Consider the following 14293-nt stretch of genomic DNA (forward strand, 5'->3'; position numbering starts at 1 on the left):
TGCATCAGCAGCAGCCCTAAGCTTGTTAGAAAGTCATTGGAGAGTGGAAATGAATCCGACTAGTATCCACAAGGACGCAGGCTCAATCCCTGGCCTGGCTCAGTGGATCGGGACCCAGCGTTGCCAGGAGCTGTGGTGTAGGTCTCAGATATGGCTTGGATCCTGCGTTGCTGTGGTTGTGACATAGGCTGGCAACTTTAGCTCCGATGCTGTTACCAGAGCTGATATTAAAGCGTTAATCAGATGACTAAGTCAAGTTACATGGAAATTAGTACACACAATTATAGCAATGAAAGGTACTAGGTGCTGTGTACTTGGTCACCTTTTATTCCCAAGAAAGCTATTTATAGCTTCTGGAGATAAGAGACAAGGAAAGTGATTATAGATGTTTAATTCAGTTTTCTCTACTTTTATCTTTGGATTGTTTGGATCACGACATAATGCAGCCTTTTATTTGCCTTTGGCTGTAATTCCGTATGTCCTCAATTGAATGAAGTGTTTTGGTATTAGTTTATAGTATTGCTATTTGTTTATTGACTACCTGTTGAATGATACTTAAGAACATTTTAGACCCTTTCCCAAGAAAATACCAGAGACTGAGGCTGTTAAAAATAATGTATTCAGATTGAATATAAAGCAAAGTCATCCTTTTCTTCAAGCAACTCTCATTTCATTTAATTAATTAACTTAATTTGCTTAAAGTTATCTCTTTATTTACTTTATTTATTTTTGCTTTTTAGGGCCACACCCGCAGCATATGGAGGTTCCCAGGCTAGGGGTCGAATTGGAGCTGTAGCTGCTGGCATGTGCCACAGCCACAGCAACCCTGGATCTGAGTCACATCTGTGACCCACACCACAGCTCAGGTCAACATTGGATCCTTAACCCACTGAGGGAGGCCAGGGATTGAACCTGGGTCCTCATGGATGCTAGTCAGATTCGTTAACTGCTGAGCCACGACAGGAACTCTGGAACTCTCATTTTAAATTAAAAGAAAATTTTGCTTGTTAATTTCACATCCCTGCTCTTTGATTGAACTATCTAGGGAGGACCAGAGTGTGTTGGTGTTCGTATACCTTCTTCCAGTAATCTGACATGTTCATATTTGCTTTTATATATACTATTTCAACTCATGTAAATAAGCTTTAACTTTTATTTGTTTCTCTTACTGATATTTGAATCTGAAGTAGCAATTAGAATTTAAAATGTAAGAATTTGTTTAATATATAATTTTTTTTTTCTTTTTAAGGCCACACCTGTGGCATGTGGCTGGGGGTTTGAATCAGAGCTGCAGCTGAGGCCTACACCACAGCCACAGCAATGCCAGATCTGTAACCCACTGAGTGAGGCTAGCGATCAAACCCACATCCTCAGACAATGTCAGGTCATTAACCCGCTGTGCCACAGTTGTAACTCTCAATATATCATTGTTAAAAAAAAATAGTGTATTATAAATCCCAAATTGCTTTCACCCAACTTCAGCAATCATCAGCATTTCCCTGATATTAGATAACTCTTAGTGTATGTATCACTTGTTATTTAGGGAAATTCTTTTTTTTTTTTTTTTTTTTTTTTTTGTCTTTTTGCTATTTCTTTGGGCCGCTTCTGCGGCATATGGAGGTTCCCAGGCTAGGGGTCGAATCAGAGCTGTAGCCACTGGCCTACGCCAGAGCCACAGCAACGCAGGATCCGAGCCGCGTCTGCAACCTACACCACAACTCACGGCAATGCCGGATCGTTAACCCACTGAGCAAGGGCAGGGACCGAACCCGCAACCTCATGGTTCCTAGTCGGATTCGTTAACCACTGCGCCACGCCGAGAACTCCTTTTTTTTTTTTTTTTTTTTTTTTTTTTTTTTGTCTTTTTGCTATTTCTTTGGGAAATTCTAAACATTGTCTTCAGTTAGATCTAGTTGAAAGCACTTAAATCACTTTATCAATAACCCCCGTATTTTAACATGTTTAAAAATATTTTTAAGCACTCTTTGTAAATTTTGGCTGCAAAGCATTCAGACAGCTTGGGCATTTAAGGTACAGTAATCGGAAAGTTTGACTAATGAATTTTAAAAGTAGTAAATTATTCTAATTACTGTGTTTGTCTTTAGTATTCATTGAGGCATCCATTAAATTTTTTGTTGCTCTACTTTTTTAGTCAAATTAAGTTATTAAATAAATTGGGCAGAAGCGGTATCTATATTAGATCTTTAATTCTTTTAGAACTGGTGAAATCATGCTTTAAAAGTAGAATTATCTGGGAGTTCCCATTGTGGCGCAGGGGAAATGAGTGTGACTAGGATCCTTGAGGTCTCGAGTTGGATCCCTGGCCTCGCTCAGTGGGTCGGGGATCCAGCACTGCCGTGAGCTGTGGTGTAGGTGGCAGATGTGGCTCGGATCATGTGTTGCTGTGGCTGTGGTGTAGGCTGGCAGCTGCAGCTCTGATTTGACCCCTAGCCTGGGAACTTTCAGATGCCACAGGTGCGACCCTAAAGAGCAAAAAAAAAAAAAAAAAAAAAAAAAAAAATTAATGTATATTTTGGAGTTCCCCTGGTGGCATAGCAGGTTAAGGATCCAGCATTATACTTAAGGGATTTGATATGCCACTGTGGTGTGGGTTCGGTCCTTGGCCTCAGAATTTCCACATGCCATGGGTACTACCAAAAAGAAAAAACATATTAATTTCATGTATATTTTAAAAGTCTTTCTTCTACATATCTGTATGGATAATTGTGTGCATAAAATTTTTCACATGGTCGTATATTCTACATTTGTTTTTCAAACGTCTTTATGTTTTTTCTGTGATTTTTAACAGCTATGCTCTTATTTGATTATAAAGATATACTGTCACTGGAGTTCCCATCGTGGCTCAGTGGTTAGCGAATCCAACTAGGAACCATGAGGTTGCAGGTTCGATCCCTGTCCTTGCTCAGTGGGTTAACGATCTGGCGTTGCCGTGAGCTGTGGTGTAGGTCACAGATGCGGCTCGGATCCTGCATTGCTATGGCTGTGGTGTAGGCCAGCGGCTATAGCTCCAATTCGACCCGTAGCCTGGGAACCTCCATATGCCGCGGGAGCAGCCCAAGAAATGGCAAAAAGACAAAAAAAAAAAAAAAAAAAAAGATGTACTGTCACTTACTGAATCAGTGGGGCCAATTAAACATTTTTATTTCCAGTTTTCCCTGTTGTGAACCCTGCTCAGAACATCACTGTAGCTATAGTTTTGTGATTGTCCATTGTTTTTTGTTTTTGTTTTTTGATAAATTTCTAGACATGGAATCACTGGGAGAATGGATTGCCAAATTGTTCACTAGGAGGGTTGCATTTATTCTATAAGTGGATAGAAAATAGTACCTCATCATAATTTGGAGTTGTTGTTATAGAAAGATACGAGACCCCCTAAGAGTTCTGTGGTGCAATGGGTTCAGGATCTGGCTTTGTCACTGCTGTGGTGTAGGTTTGATCCCTGACCCAGGAACTTCCACGTGCCATGAGCACAGCTGTAAAAACAAAACAAATCAGATCCACTCAAATCTGTCCAGGTCAGGGACAGCAAAGGCTGGCTGGCTGCAGTCACCTAAGTCGTTATGGGTGAGAAACCAGCTGCATTCAGCAGTAGATGCTCACCTTACACCTTACCTCCCACCCCCTCGTTCTTGGCTACTCTACAGTTCTCTGGGTCCTGGCTGTTTCATCAGGCCCTGTACTTAATGCTCAGACACCAGGGATCCTGACTTGGCCTGAAAAAATACATCTCAGCCATAGATACCATTGAATATTTCCTTGTGTTTGCAATATGAACACCAAGAATCATCTGGCACCTGAGGAACACTGACAGTGCTAAAGAAAGTCATACACAGAACAAGAGAGCTAACCAGGAATCTGCAGGTGTGAACAGAGCTAACACTCAGACAGCAGCAGACTCAGCAAAGACAAGGCTGAATCCAGTAGTTCAGAAGGAATTGGGAAATGTTCATTAAAAAGAAAAATCATTCAAGATAAGATAAAGAAATAATTAGTTCATAGAAGTGAAAAATGTTACATAAGATATTCAGTAGCTAGGCTGAAATTTTAACTAGTTCAAGAGAAATGGATCTGAGGAGTTCTGAAGATCTGAAGATGAGCAGTATGAGAAAGGAGTTGAATCATGGTGGATAGATCTGGAAGAGCTACATCCATCTAATTGGAGTTTCAAAAAAAGGGTGGAGGGGAAAAATAGTCAAGAATAAGTATGAAAAGGAGTTCCTGTTGTGGCGGATTTGATCCCCGGCCTTGCTCAGTAGGTTAAGGATCCGGCTTTGCCGTGAGCTGTGGTGTAGGTTGCAGACGCGACTCGGATCCGGAGTTGTTGTGGCTGTGGTGTAGGCTGTCAGCAACAGCTCCAATTAGACCCCTAGCCTGGGAACCTCCATATGCCGAGGGAGCAGCCCTAGAAAAGGCAAAAAGATTTAAAAAAAAAAAAAATAAGTATGAAAAATAATTTTGCCCAGCTCTCTTTAGATTTACCAAGTCTAGTGAGGGATAATGAGAAACACACGTGGCAAGTCCTAGTGATATTTCAGAATCCAGGAACAAAGAAAATTCTAAAAGCAAGCTGAAGAGCAGAACAAGTTAACCTTAAAGGAACCAGGGTCACATTGGCATCTGGTATCTATAACTCTGGAAGATAGAAGACAATGAAAATACCTTTTTCTGATAAAGGTGCTGAGGCAAAAGGGATTTTAAGCCAGCCTTCTATACCTAGGCAAGTCAGGGATAAGGAAAAAATAATACTATTTTGAGGCTTAGAAGAATTTGAAGTTTGCATTTGTGAACTCTACTGACTCACCAGAGGATATGTCTAGAAAAACCAAATATACATGAGAAAAAAAATGTGTAAATTTTGCAAAAATTTGTTACAAAAAGCAACAAATCTTCCTTGTTTACTTCTAAATAAGACAGTGTCTTAAAAAAATTTTTTTAAGGTAATGGCAAGATAAAAAATAACAATTTGGAACAAAACACTAAATTTCACAAGTGTGGTGAAAGTGGCCAAGAGGGGTTTACTATGTGCTAAGGTGTTTGTTTTCATTTTTTTCCCTTCTTTTTACAAAGAGTTTATTTTTACTCTTGCTCGAGGTGTGGAAGAGAAAGTATAGGTTTTGATTAATTTTAGATTTTAGTAGAAAAATGAAAGTTTAAACAGGATGTTTAGAAAGCGAAGAGGTATCACTGTAGGCTAGCTGTTAAGATCTGTAGCTTCCTACAACTTCCATTAGAACTAACTTTTGTTTGGTGCAAAGAAACCTCACTCATCTTAGCTGTATAGATAAAGGAAGAAAGGGGTGAGGAAATGAAGATGAAACATTTCAAACAGAAACACAAAGCAAAATGTTAGAACAGACCAGGCATATTATTTACCACAGCAAAAGTTAATGATTCAAATTCCCTTAAAAAAAAAAAAAAAAGAAAAAGACCCCCACATTGGAGTCCCTCTTGTGGCTCAGCGGGTTAGGAACCTGACTAGTAATATGAGGGTGTGTGTTTGATCCCTGCAGCCCTTAAAAAAAGAAAAGAAAAGAAAGAAGAAGATCTTTGCAAAAAGGAAGGATGGTATTTCTTTAGAATTAAAGGATGTAGGAGCTACTTTGAAAAGGGATGCTTGCTGGCCACATTTAAGTCTCTTATAATAATTAATGTTCAGAAGAGGGAGGAGAGCCTTGTGTACTTCCATCATCAGAGGTGCCAAGATGAAAACTGCCTTTTCTGAAATGTGACTAAAGGGAGCGTCACATATCTTCCTCCTCGGAAGCAACTGCAGGTTACAGAAGAATACCCCTAATGAGTGTAGAAAGAATGAGTGACTGAACTAGAAAATCATGTCCTTTGGGTCTTCCAGTTGCCCTTTTCTGCTTTCAGTGGCTAAATTTATATTGGTTTTGCTGAGAATGATGGTGGTAAAAAATTTCATGCCTCTGATCTAGGCTAGGACTCTTTCCATTTGTAGTCAGTGTCTTCCAGAGAAGCAGCACCAGTGGTGTGTGAATAGACAGATTGGAGACCCAGAGAGGAGCTGATAGATAGGTCCACTCGAGAATGAAGATGGAATTGCCTCTTCATTAGGAAGAGCACCTTCAACTGATTGGATGAGGCCCACCTATATTATGGAGGGAAATCTGTTGATTTACATGTTAGTTTTATATAGAAAAATACGTTCATAGTAAACATCTAATGCTTGACTAGATACTCAGTACTGTGTCCCAGCCAAGTTGACATATTAAAATTAATCATTATACTGGTGAAGACGCTGTGTTTGTTTATAATTTTGGTAGTAATAATGGAATGTCTGTGTAAATTAGAAAATGGTGCATATGACTGAATTCTTTCTTCAGTGAGTTTTGGGAACCAACCTCTGCCTTTGCTGTGAAGAAAGCCTGATCCTGTACACAGGATGAATCACAAGGACTTTTGCCTAAAGATCAAAAGAAGATAGGTAATTGTCTATTTGAAGAAAAACGTAATGCTAGAAAAGATTCCTGTATTCTAAAGGAGGAATGTAGTCATCTTCACCAGCCATTTCCCCACACAGGGCCAGCTGGATGTAGTGGCACGTTTTCAGGGAATATGAAAACGCCTTGGTGTACTTTCTTTTGGGCTTGAGTATTAGTAGTAGTTACAAGTTACAGACTTGATGTATGTTATTAAGCTTTCTTTTCTCCACTAAGTTGTACATTTATTTTAGATTCTATAGATTGATTCCTTACTATGAACAATATTGAATTGAGCTCTTGGCTCTTTCCTTTCTCTCTCTATTTAATATAAGCTGTTTCGTTCCAAGCCGTATTCTTTTGTTTGGCAGGGTTTTTGTCCTTTTCCTTGTTCTTTCCTCCTGGAGCCCTTTTGGAATGGTGTTAACTCTATTGAGTGAACAGATAATAGTTCTACACTACTCACTTTCTCTTGTTTCTTGTTTGTTCTGCAGTAAGAGATGTTCATTGCTTATTGTCAGCCCCCTGCTGAAACTCTTCCAAGCGTTCTTGATTATCTGAAACTCTGTCCTATTACGTTATCCCTTAGTATCCAAGGGGGAATTGGTTCCAGGACCCTTTGTGCCGTATTAGAATCCACAGATGCAGCACGTCTCTTTATAAAATGGCATAACACTTACACATAACCCACACACATCCTTCTGTATACTTTAAATTATCTCTAGATTACTCATGATACCTAATACAGTGTAAATATTATGTAAACAGTTGTAACTACAGTGTAAACCATTGCCTGCACTGGCAAATTCAGGTTTCGCTGTTTGGAACTTGGGAATTTTCCTGTCCATGGTTGGTTGAATGTGAGGGTGTGGAACCCATGGATATGGATGGCCAGCTGTGAACTTCTTCAGGAAGCATCTGTGAGAACAGTATTCCCTGCGTCCTTGTATGTTCACACTGTTTTGTCTGTGTCCTTTCACTTGGAGGTCAGTATAGAATTCTTGACTGACTATCAAACCCTCAGCTTACATTTTCTTTCCTGAGAACCTTGAATGTGTCATTGCATGGTCCCATCATCCGGTGGCACATGGTGTTGCTGTCACATTGTGTTTTCCTTTCCTCACACACGATGTGGTTCTTTTGCTTGGATGCCCAGGAGATGTTATTTTCTTTAAAGTTCATTTTGTTTTAGTGAAATGTCTTCATGTCAGTAGTTCTAGGTCATTTTCTCAGGGGTGCGTTTGTACATTTAAGTCTTTGATTTCAGGATCCTTTTCGTTGAATTCTTTGAGTATTTCTGTTCCTTTTGTTTTAGTTTTTGGATGATTCTGTTAGGTGGAATTTTGTATCTGTTTCCATCTCTCTGTTTTTCTTTCTCTCTCTTTTTTTTGGCTACACTTGCAGCATGTGGAAGTTCCTGGGCCAGGGATTGAACCTGGGCAGTGACAATGCCGATTCTTAACGTGCTGCGCCACAAGGGAACTCCTGTATCTATTTTCTCCTTTCCTTAAATGCCCCATGGTGTCAACGTCTTCCATGTTCCTCTAGTTTAGTCTTCATTTCTGAAACATGTTCAAATGGCTGATTGTTTCTTGACTGTGTCTGATTTTTCTCACGTCTTCTCTTCTGTAGCTATCTCATATTTGGGCTCTTCTGTTTCTGATGTAAGTTTCTCTTTCATAGCCTCTGTTGTGTGCATAATCTTAGGTGATCATTTCCATCTGTTTTGTATTTTTGAGTTCTGCCTCCTATGCACGTTGGTGCCACCACGATCCCCTCCTGAGACTCCTGTACACGAGAAGCTGTACACGAGAAGGGGTGAGATGATTCCAGGGAGCGGGCCTTGCTGCAGAAATCTGAGCATACTTAAAGTAAAGCTTCACAGTCTTCTCTGTGATACCTTTTGAGGTCTGTCTCCTTTGGGCCCTGCCCTGAAGCATCTGAACACCTCATCTTTCCTCTACTCCCTGGCCTCGCCCTACTCAGATATTATTCTCAGTGTGTGTCCTCTGTTCAGGGCTCTGCCTTCCTGGAAAGCCTTGTGGCTGGGTCTTTGTAGAGCTTTAAGGGCTGGGGCAGACACGGCATTTTCTGGTCTCACTGTCCTGCACGTAACCTTGTAAATCCTTTTATAGTCCAGCTGGAGAAGTTTTCCTTCCGATGTGTTCTCCAAATGGCGTTACCTCTCTTGCTTAGGAAGAGGGCCCTGTCAACTGATTTCTCATGAAGGCAGTTTTAATGGTTTGCTGTAACCTGTTTCTCTGTTTCACAAACCCACCAAATTTACCAAATTGGTCTGTTTAGAATATATATACCAGTTGTAGTTTTCAATGTTACAGCCTACAGTAAATTGCTTGTTTTTTAAAGTTTATTTGTATTTATGCCATCTGTTTACCACTTTTATTTGTGGTATACCAGATGAGAGCTTTATGCCTATGAAAGTGTGGGAGTGGGTTCTTTCTTGCTTTCTAAATTTTTTTATTCTTGGCATATAGCAGCATCCGTGTGCCAGCGTGGTTTTGGCTTCAGCTTGCATTCACGCCAAGTGTTGTCCCTTGTCTTTGGATTTTTACGTGAAATGAAGATTTTTTTTTCCTGATGTCGAAAAAGTCAGGTGTATTATTTATAAATATCTGTAGATTTTTTTCAGTTGTTCGTGATTGAGAAAGAATATAGTTTGATGTTGCTCCAATAATTTTTAATATTACATTAAGTATCCGTCACAAATTTAAATGTTTTAAGGTAATATATTTTCTAGAGAAGTAAAATGCATGGATATAAGCCAGCCTGGATTCCAGTTTAAGAAAAGATTAAATGTTAGTTTCTTCTTATTGTTTAAGCCAGCGGGAACAGAATTATGTCGTCATTAGAATGGGTGAAATTTTAAGTTACACATTTCTTTTTGATGAGAAATATGTTTGTATTTTATAAAGCCAAATATACATGTGTAATTATTTCATGTAGTCAGCTCTTTGGTTAAGTTGGATAATTGTGATTTGATGTAATTAAAGGAAACTCAGAAAGCTGGGAAATTGGTACTTAATTTTAGTGTTTAAATTGCTACTGAGTGGTACTGCCTGTCCACAGTTGGGGTACACAGAAGTTCCTATTGGGACAGAAGGGCCTCTCCTGTGAGCCACCTCTGCTTGGCTATGGGATGGGGAGATGGCCACCTTGGAGGCCCCTGAACCCCGAGCGTGGCAGCATTAGCTAGCACAGGACTGGGGCCATCTGTAATGAGAGCATGTTAGCTAGCAAAGTTGTGTGGGTAGGAGTGCATACTTTTGAGATGATACCTTATGTGTGTATATGTGTGAATACAGAAAACATCGGAGCAGTGTGGGGCCAAGCAAACCTGTTTCCCAGCCCCGGCGGAACATCGTAGGCTGCAGGATTCAGCATGGGTGGAAAGAGGGGAATGGCCCTGTCACCCAGTGGAAAGGAACCGTGCTGGACCAGGTGCCTGTAAATCCTTCTTTGTATCTTATAAAATACGATGGATTTGACTGTGTTTATGGACTAGAACTTAATAAAGATGAAAGAGTTTCTGCGCTTGAAGTCCTCCCTGATAGAGTTGGTAAGTTCTCTTTACTATTTGTGCGTTATAATGCTTTAAAAATGATTATTGAAATGGATGTGTTTTGATTTTTTTTTTTTGCATTATTATTTTTATTTTTATCGGAGCATAAGCACTTCTGATTCACATTTAAATCAGTCACCTAAAACCACAAAAACTGATCAGTAGATCAGTTCTAAAACCACAGTTCAAGGAACTGTGAGGGATATAAAGATATATAAAATTGTTTCTCAAAAAGTTTACAATCTAATAATTTCTAACATGATCATTTCCCACATTTTGCTCACTTTTTATCTGGACTCTGATGGGTAAGAATATTTCTCATTAGCTCAAATATTCAGTGTACTAAGAAAAATTTCATGCATTAATTTAGAATCTATGCAAAGTGTATCTTTCATTGTGTATTATTATGATGACTGTTCAGCCAAAACATGAAAACTTTATTGCACTGCATTTTCAAGGATTTGTACAAGGTTTGTGGGAAATGAATGGTTTTTTAAATGTCATATGAATCAGTTTTACTGTGTATAACTTAGGTTCCCTTAAAGCATAAAGTGTCAGTTAATAATGACGACTGATTTTATTCTTAAGAATAAGATAAAATGATGTTATTTTAAGATCAATAAGATACACCCAAGTTGATGTTACTTTCTTCAGAGTATTTACTTTGAAATCAGTTTTCTTATTATTATAGTGATGCTGCTGTTGCTCGAATACTGGTTTATGCTTTTGGAATTGTCCTCAAACAGCCTGTATATTTACAAATACAGTCTCAGCAGATCTGCACTTGGGGGACAGAAATTTGGGTTCAAATTGTCAAGGGAAGAAGCTTACTCAATCCCTTCTCCCCCTTTATTTTTGCCATTGCATTCTTGGGACACATGCATCCCCAGCAAGTTAATTCTTTGCTAGAGCAGCAGGTTATTTTTTAATCTATCTTTGGATAGCAGATGCTGTCTTTATTCATCCTGTATAAATATAGTTCAGTTTTCACAGAAATCTTTATTTAAATTTGTATTTTTAACCAAAGGTAACTAATTGTGTAATAGTAGCTGGTGTTTTAAACATTTTTATCAATTCTAAATGCAGATGAACCCTTCATTCTTCCTCGTGAGACACGTCCTTGTTTCTCTTGATCTTGACATCAGTCCATTTCCCACGTTAGAAACTAACATTAAAGAAACTAACTTAACATTCCCTTCAGGGCTGAAGAAGTATCATCCACACCTTTACATCAATTACTTGTACTCGGTAATTATCATGCATTCTTTTTCTCACCCAGAATTTTAGTTTCTGACCCCTTCAAGGGCAAGACTCCTAGCCCATTTGAAATTTATTGCATAACTAACATAGGTCATGAAGCCAAATGCAATAAATTTCAAATGGGCTAGGAGTCTTGCCCTTGAAGGGGTCAGAAACTAAAATTCTGGGTGAGAAAAAGCTTCATGAGCTATATTTGTTCTTTTGTCATCGTAGGCAGAAAAAAAACAAAAAAGTGAGTTGACCAAACCAAAATATCCATAAATATATAATATCTCTGGTGATGGGATTTAAGGGTTTCCTAATGTTTTTCTTTCTAGCTCTGGGTCATCTCAGTTTCCAACAGTAGACATGAATTGCTTTTGTAAATAGAAAAGCAGTTCAATAAAAGAAATTCAAAGGCCTCATTGCAAACCGGCAATATGTTACATACCTAATTGCATTAAAAGTTAATTACAATTTCCCTATGATACTTCAGTCTGAAAAATTATTTGACTTTGATTTATGTTCCATGTAGGAAGAAAATGGTCTTTTCCAGTTTGCTTCAGGCAGTATGTTAGACTAAAGTTACAGTTTTGTTTTCATTAAGCTAAAAGTAGAAAGGTAAGTCATTCAGCTTAAAACCATGTGGTGACACAGAGTACTGATTCCCAAAGCATGGTCTGGGGACCCTTGAGATTCCCTGAAGCCCATTTGCCTTTTCCCGCTCATCCTTCACAATTATACACTGGGGTTTCTCACTATTTGGAAGATCTGCATAACTCGGTGAACCCAATATTTTTTATGTGTACAGTGCATGATGTTACCAAAGCATGTGTTGGTAAAAGATCCATTCAAAGACTGACAGATTTTTTTTGTTTTTGTGGTAAAAACACCAGACACTAAATTTACTACCGTAACTATTTTTTAAGTGTGTGATTCAGTAGTGTTAAGTATACTCACATTGTTATGAAGTAGATTTCCCGAGCATTTTCACCTTGCAAGTCTGTAATTCTGTTCCCATTAAACAACAACTCCGCTATTCCCTCTCCCACCAGTCCCTGGCACCCACCATTCTGTTTTTAGGAATTTGATTCTAAGTAGAATCGTGCAATAATTGTCTTTTCTGTGATGAGTTTCTTTTCCTTAGCATAATGTGCTCAGGGTTCATCCATGTTGTATGTGACAGGATTTCCTTCCTTTCTAAGGCTGGAAAATACTCCATTGCCTCTGTATGCTACATTTTGTTTACCCGTTCACTCGTGGTTGGACAGTTGGGTTCCCTCTACCTTTTGGCTGTTGTGAATAGTGGTACTATGAACTTGAGTATACATTATTTCTTAGGGCCCTGCTTTTGGCTCTTAAGTTTATACCCAGAAGTGGAATTGCCGGATCATAGAGTAGTTTTGTATTTAATTTTCTGAGGAGCCTACGTACTGTTTTCCATGGTGTTTGTAACATTTTACAATCCCACCGATAGATAGTGCATGAGAATTCCAATTTCGCTGCATCCTCACTAACGTTTGTTATTTTCTATTGGTTTTGATTTACATTTTGTTATAACTAGTGACATTAAGCATCTTTTCATATACGTTTTGGCCGTTCGTATATCATCTCGGCAGAAATGCTTGTTCTGTTCAAGTGTCCTTTGCCCACTTTTTGGACTGGGTTATTTGATTCCTTGTTTTGTTGTAGAGTTTTAGGAGTCTGTTTAATAGTTGACAGAAGTTTATTGATAGTGATTTCAGAGTACATGGCAGTTAACCTTTAAGGAAAGCTACCACTTGTGTTTTGATGTGGTATCATAGAAGAATATCTAAAATTATCTGAAGAGACTAAAAAATATTTACCTTTTCAATAGCATGTCTTTTGTAATTTTTTTAACCTTTTGTGATTTTTTTATACATTAACCAAAAGTATCTACGTCAGATCGAGTACTGAAGTAGATTTGGGAGTCTAGCTGTCCTTTTTAAAATCTAGCCATTTCTTACTAAATTTTTGTTAGAAAATATAGTTGTTCTTCATTAAAATTGTGTTTATGTAGCTATTTTAAAATGTTTTTAGATTGTCATGTGTAATTTCTAAAATATTTGATACTGATATTTACCATCCATATAGACATGCTCTTTTAGGTCCTCAAAATTTTTAAGAAAGCTTGAGAGCTTCTGGTATGAAGAAAATAGTGGGATTTTGCTTTAGTGCTTTAGCGTCACACACAGTCGGGAATTTGAAGTTAGTTTTGGTAATTACTGCACACTTAGGCAAAGAAAACCACCATATGTGGGTTTGGGGGAGGGGTGGTTGTCTTTTTAGGGCTGCACCCACGGCATAGGGAAGTTCCCAGGCTAGGGGTCGAATTGGAGCTGTAGCTGCTGGCTTACACCACAGCCACAGCAACACGGGATCCGAGCCATATCTGCGACCTACCCCACAGCTCACAGCAGTGCCTTACCCACTGTGCAAGGCCAGGGATCGAACCTGCATCCTCATGGATGTATTGGTCAGATTCCTTTCTGCTGAGCCACGGCGGGAACTCCCCCACCATATGTGTTCAGAGTGTCCTTCTGATAAAATTGGATGGCAGTATCTTTACCACGAAATTCTAATCTTTGTTGCTTTGAATTTTGATAAAAATGGAAGCACTTAGGAATGAGTAAGAAGTGCTAACTTTTTAAAAAAGATAGTTGTTTAAAACATGGGGACTGGAGAAACCTTACAATCAGGATTCTCTGTAATTTTTCCAGTACTAAAAAAGAAAATGAAACTTGTAATTTTTTGCCTACATCTTTAAGGAATGTAGAGCAGGACTGCAGGGGGCTATTGATACACCAGTGGGAGTTGGGGGCTGGGGCTATGCTCCTAACCACACTGACCATTTCTGGAACAACCTGCTCTCCTCTGAAATAATTAATTCATACAACAAACGCTGAACCCCTGTGACCTCAGTATTGGAAACAAGATGGGAAAGCCCTCTGCTTCCATCACTGTGTGCAGGCTGAAAGCAAGTAGATAAATA

At 38.9% G+C, this 14293-nt stretch overlaps 1 protein-coding gene across 1 annotated transcript in view; it reads left to right on the top strand.

The window, feature by feature from the left end:
- The window catches only part of SPIN1 (spindlin 1), a gene marked incomplete at its 3' end in the record, with an annotated part of 64202 nt that overhangs the window by 44354 nt on the left and 5555 nt on the right, over positions 1-14293 (top strand). Inside the window, 1 exon segment of the mRNA NM_001195370.1 lies at positions 9785-10038. Coding sequence (NP_001182299.1) covers positions 9785-10038 — 254 coding nt within the window.

The sequence above is a fragment of the Sus scrofa genome, chromosome 14, assembly GCF_000003025.6.
Source record: "Sus scrofa isolate TJ Tabasco breed Duroc chromosome 14, Sscrofa11.1, whole genome shotgun sequence".
Classification (NCBI taxonomy): Eukaryota; Metazoa; Chordata; class Mammalia; order Artiodactyla; family Suidae; genus Sus; species Sus scrofa.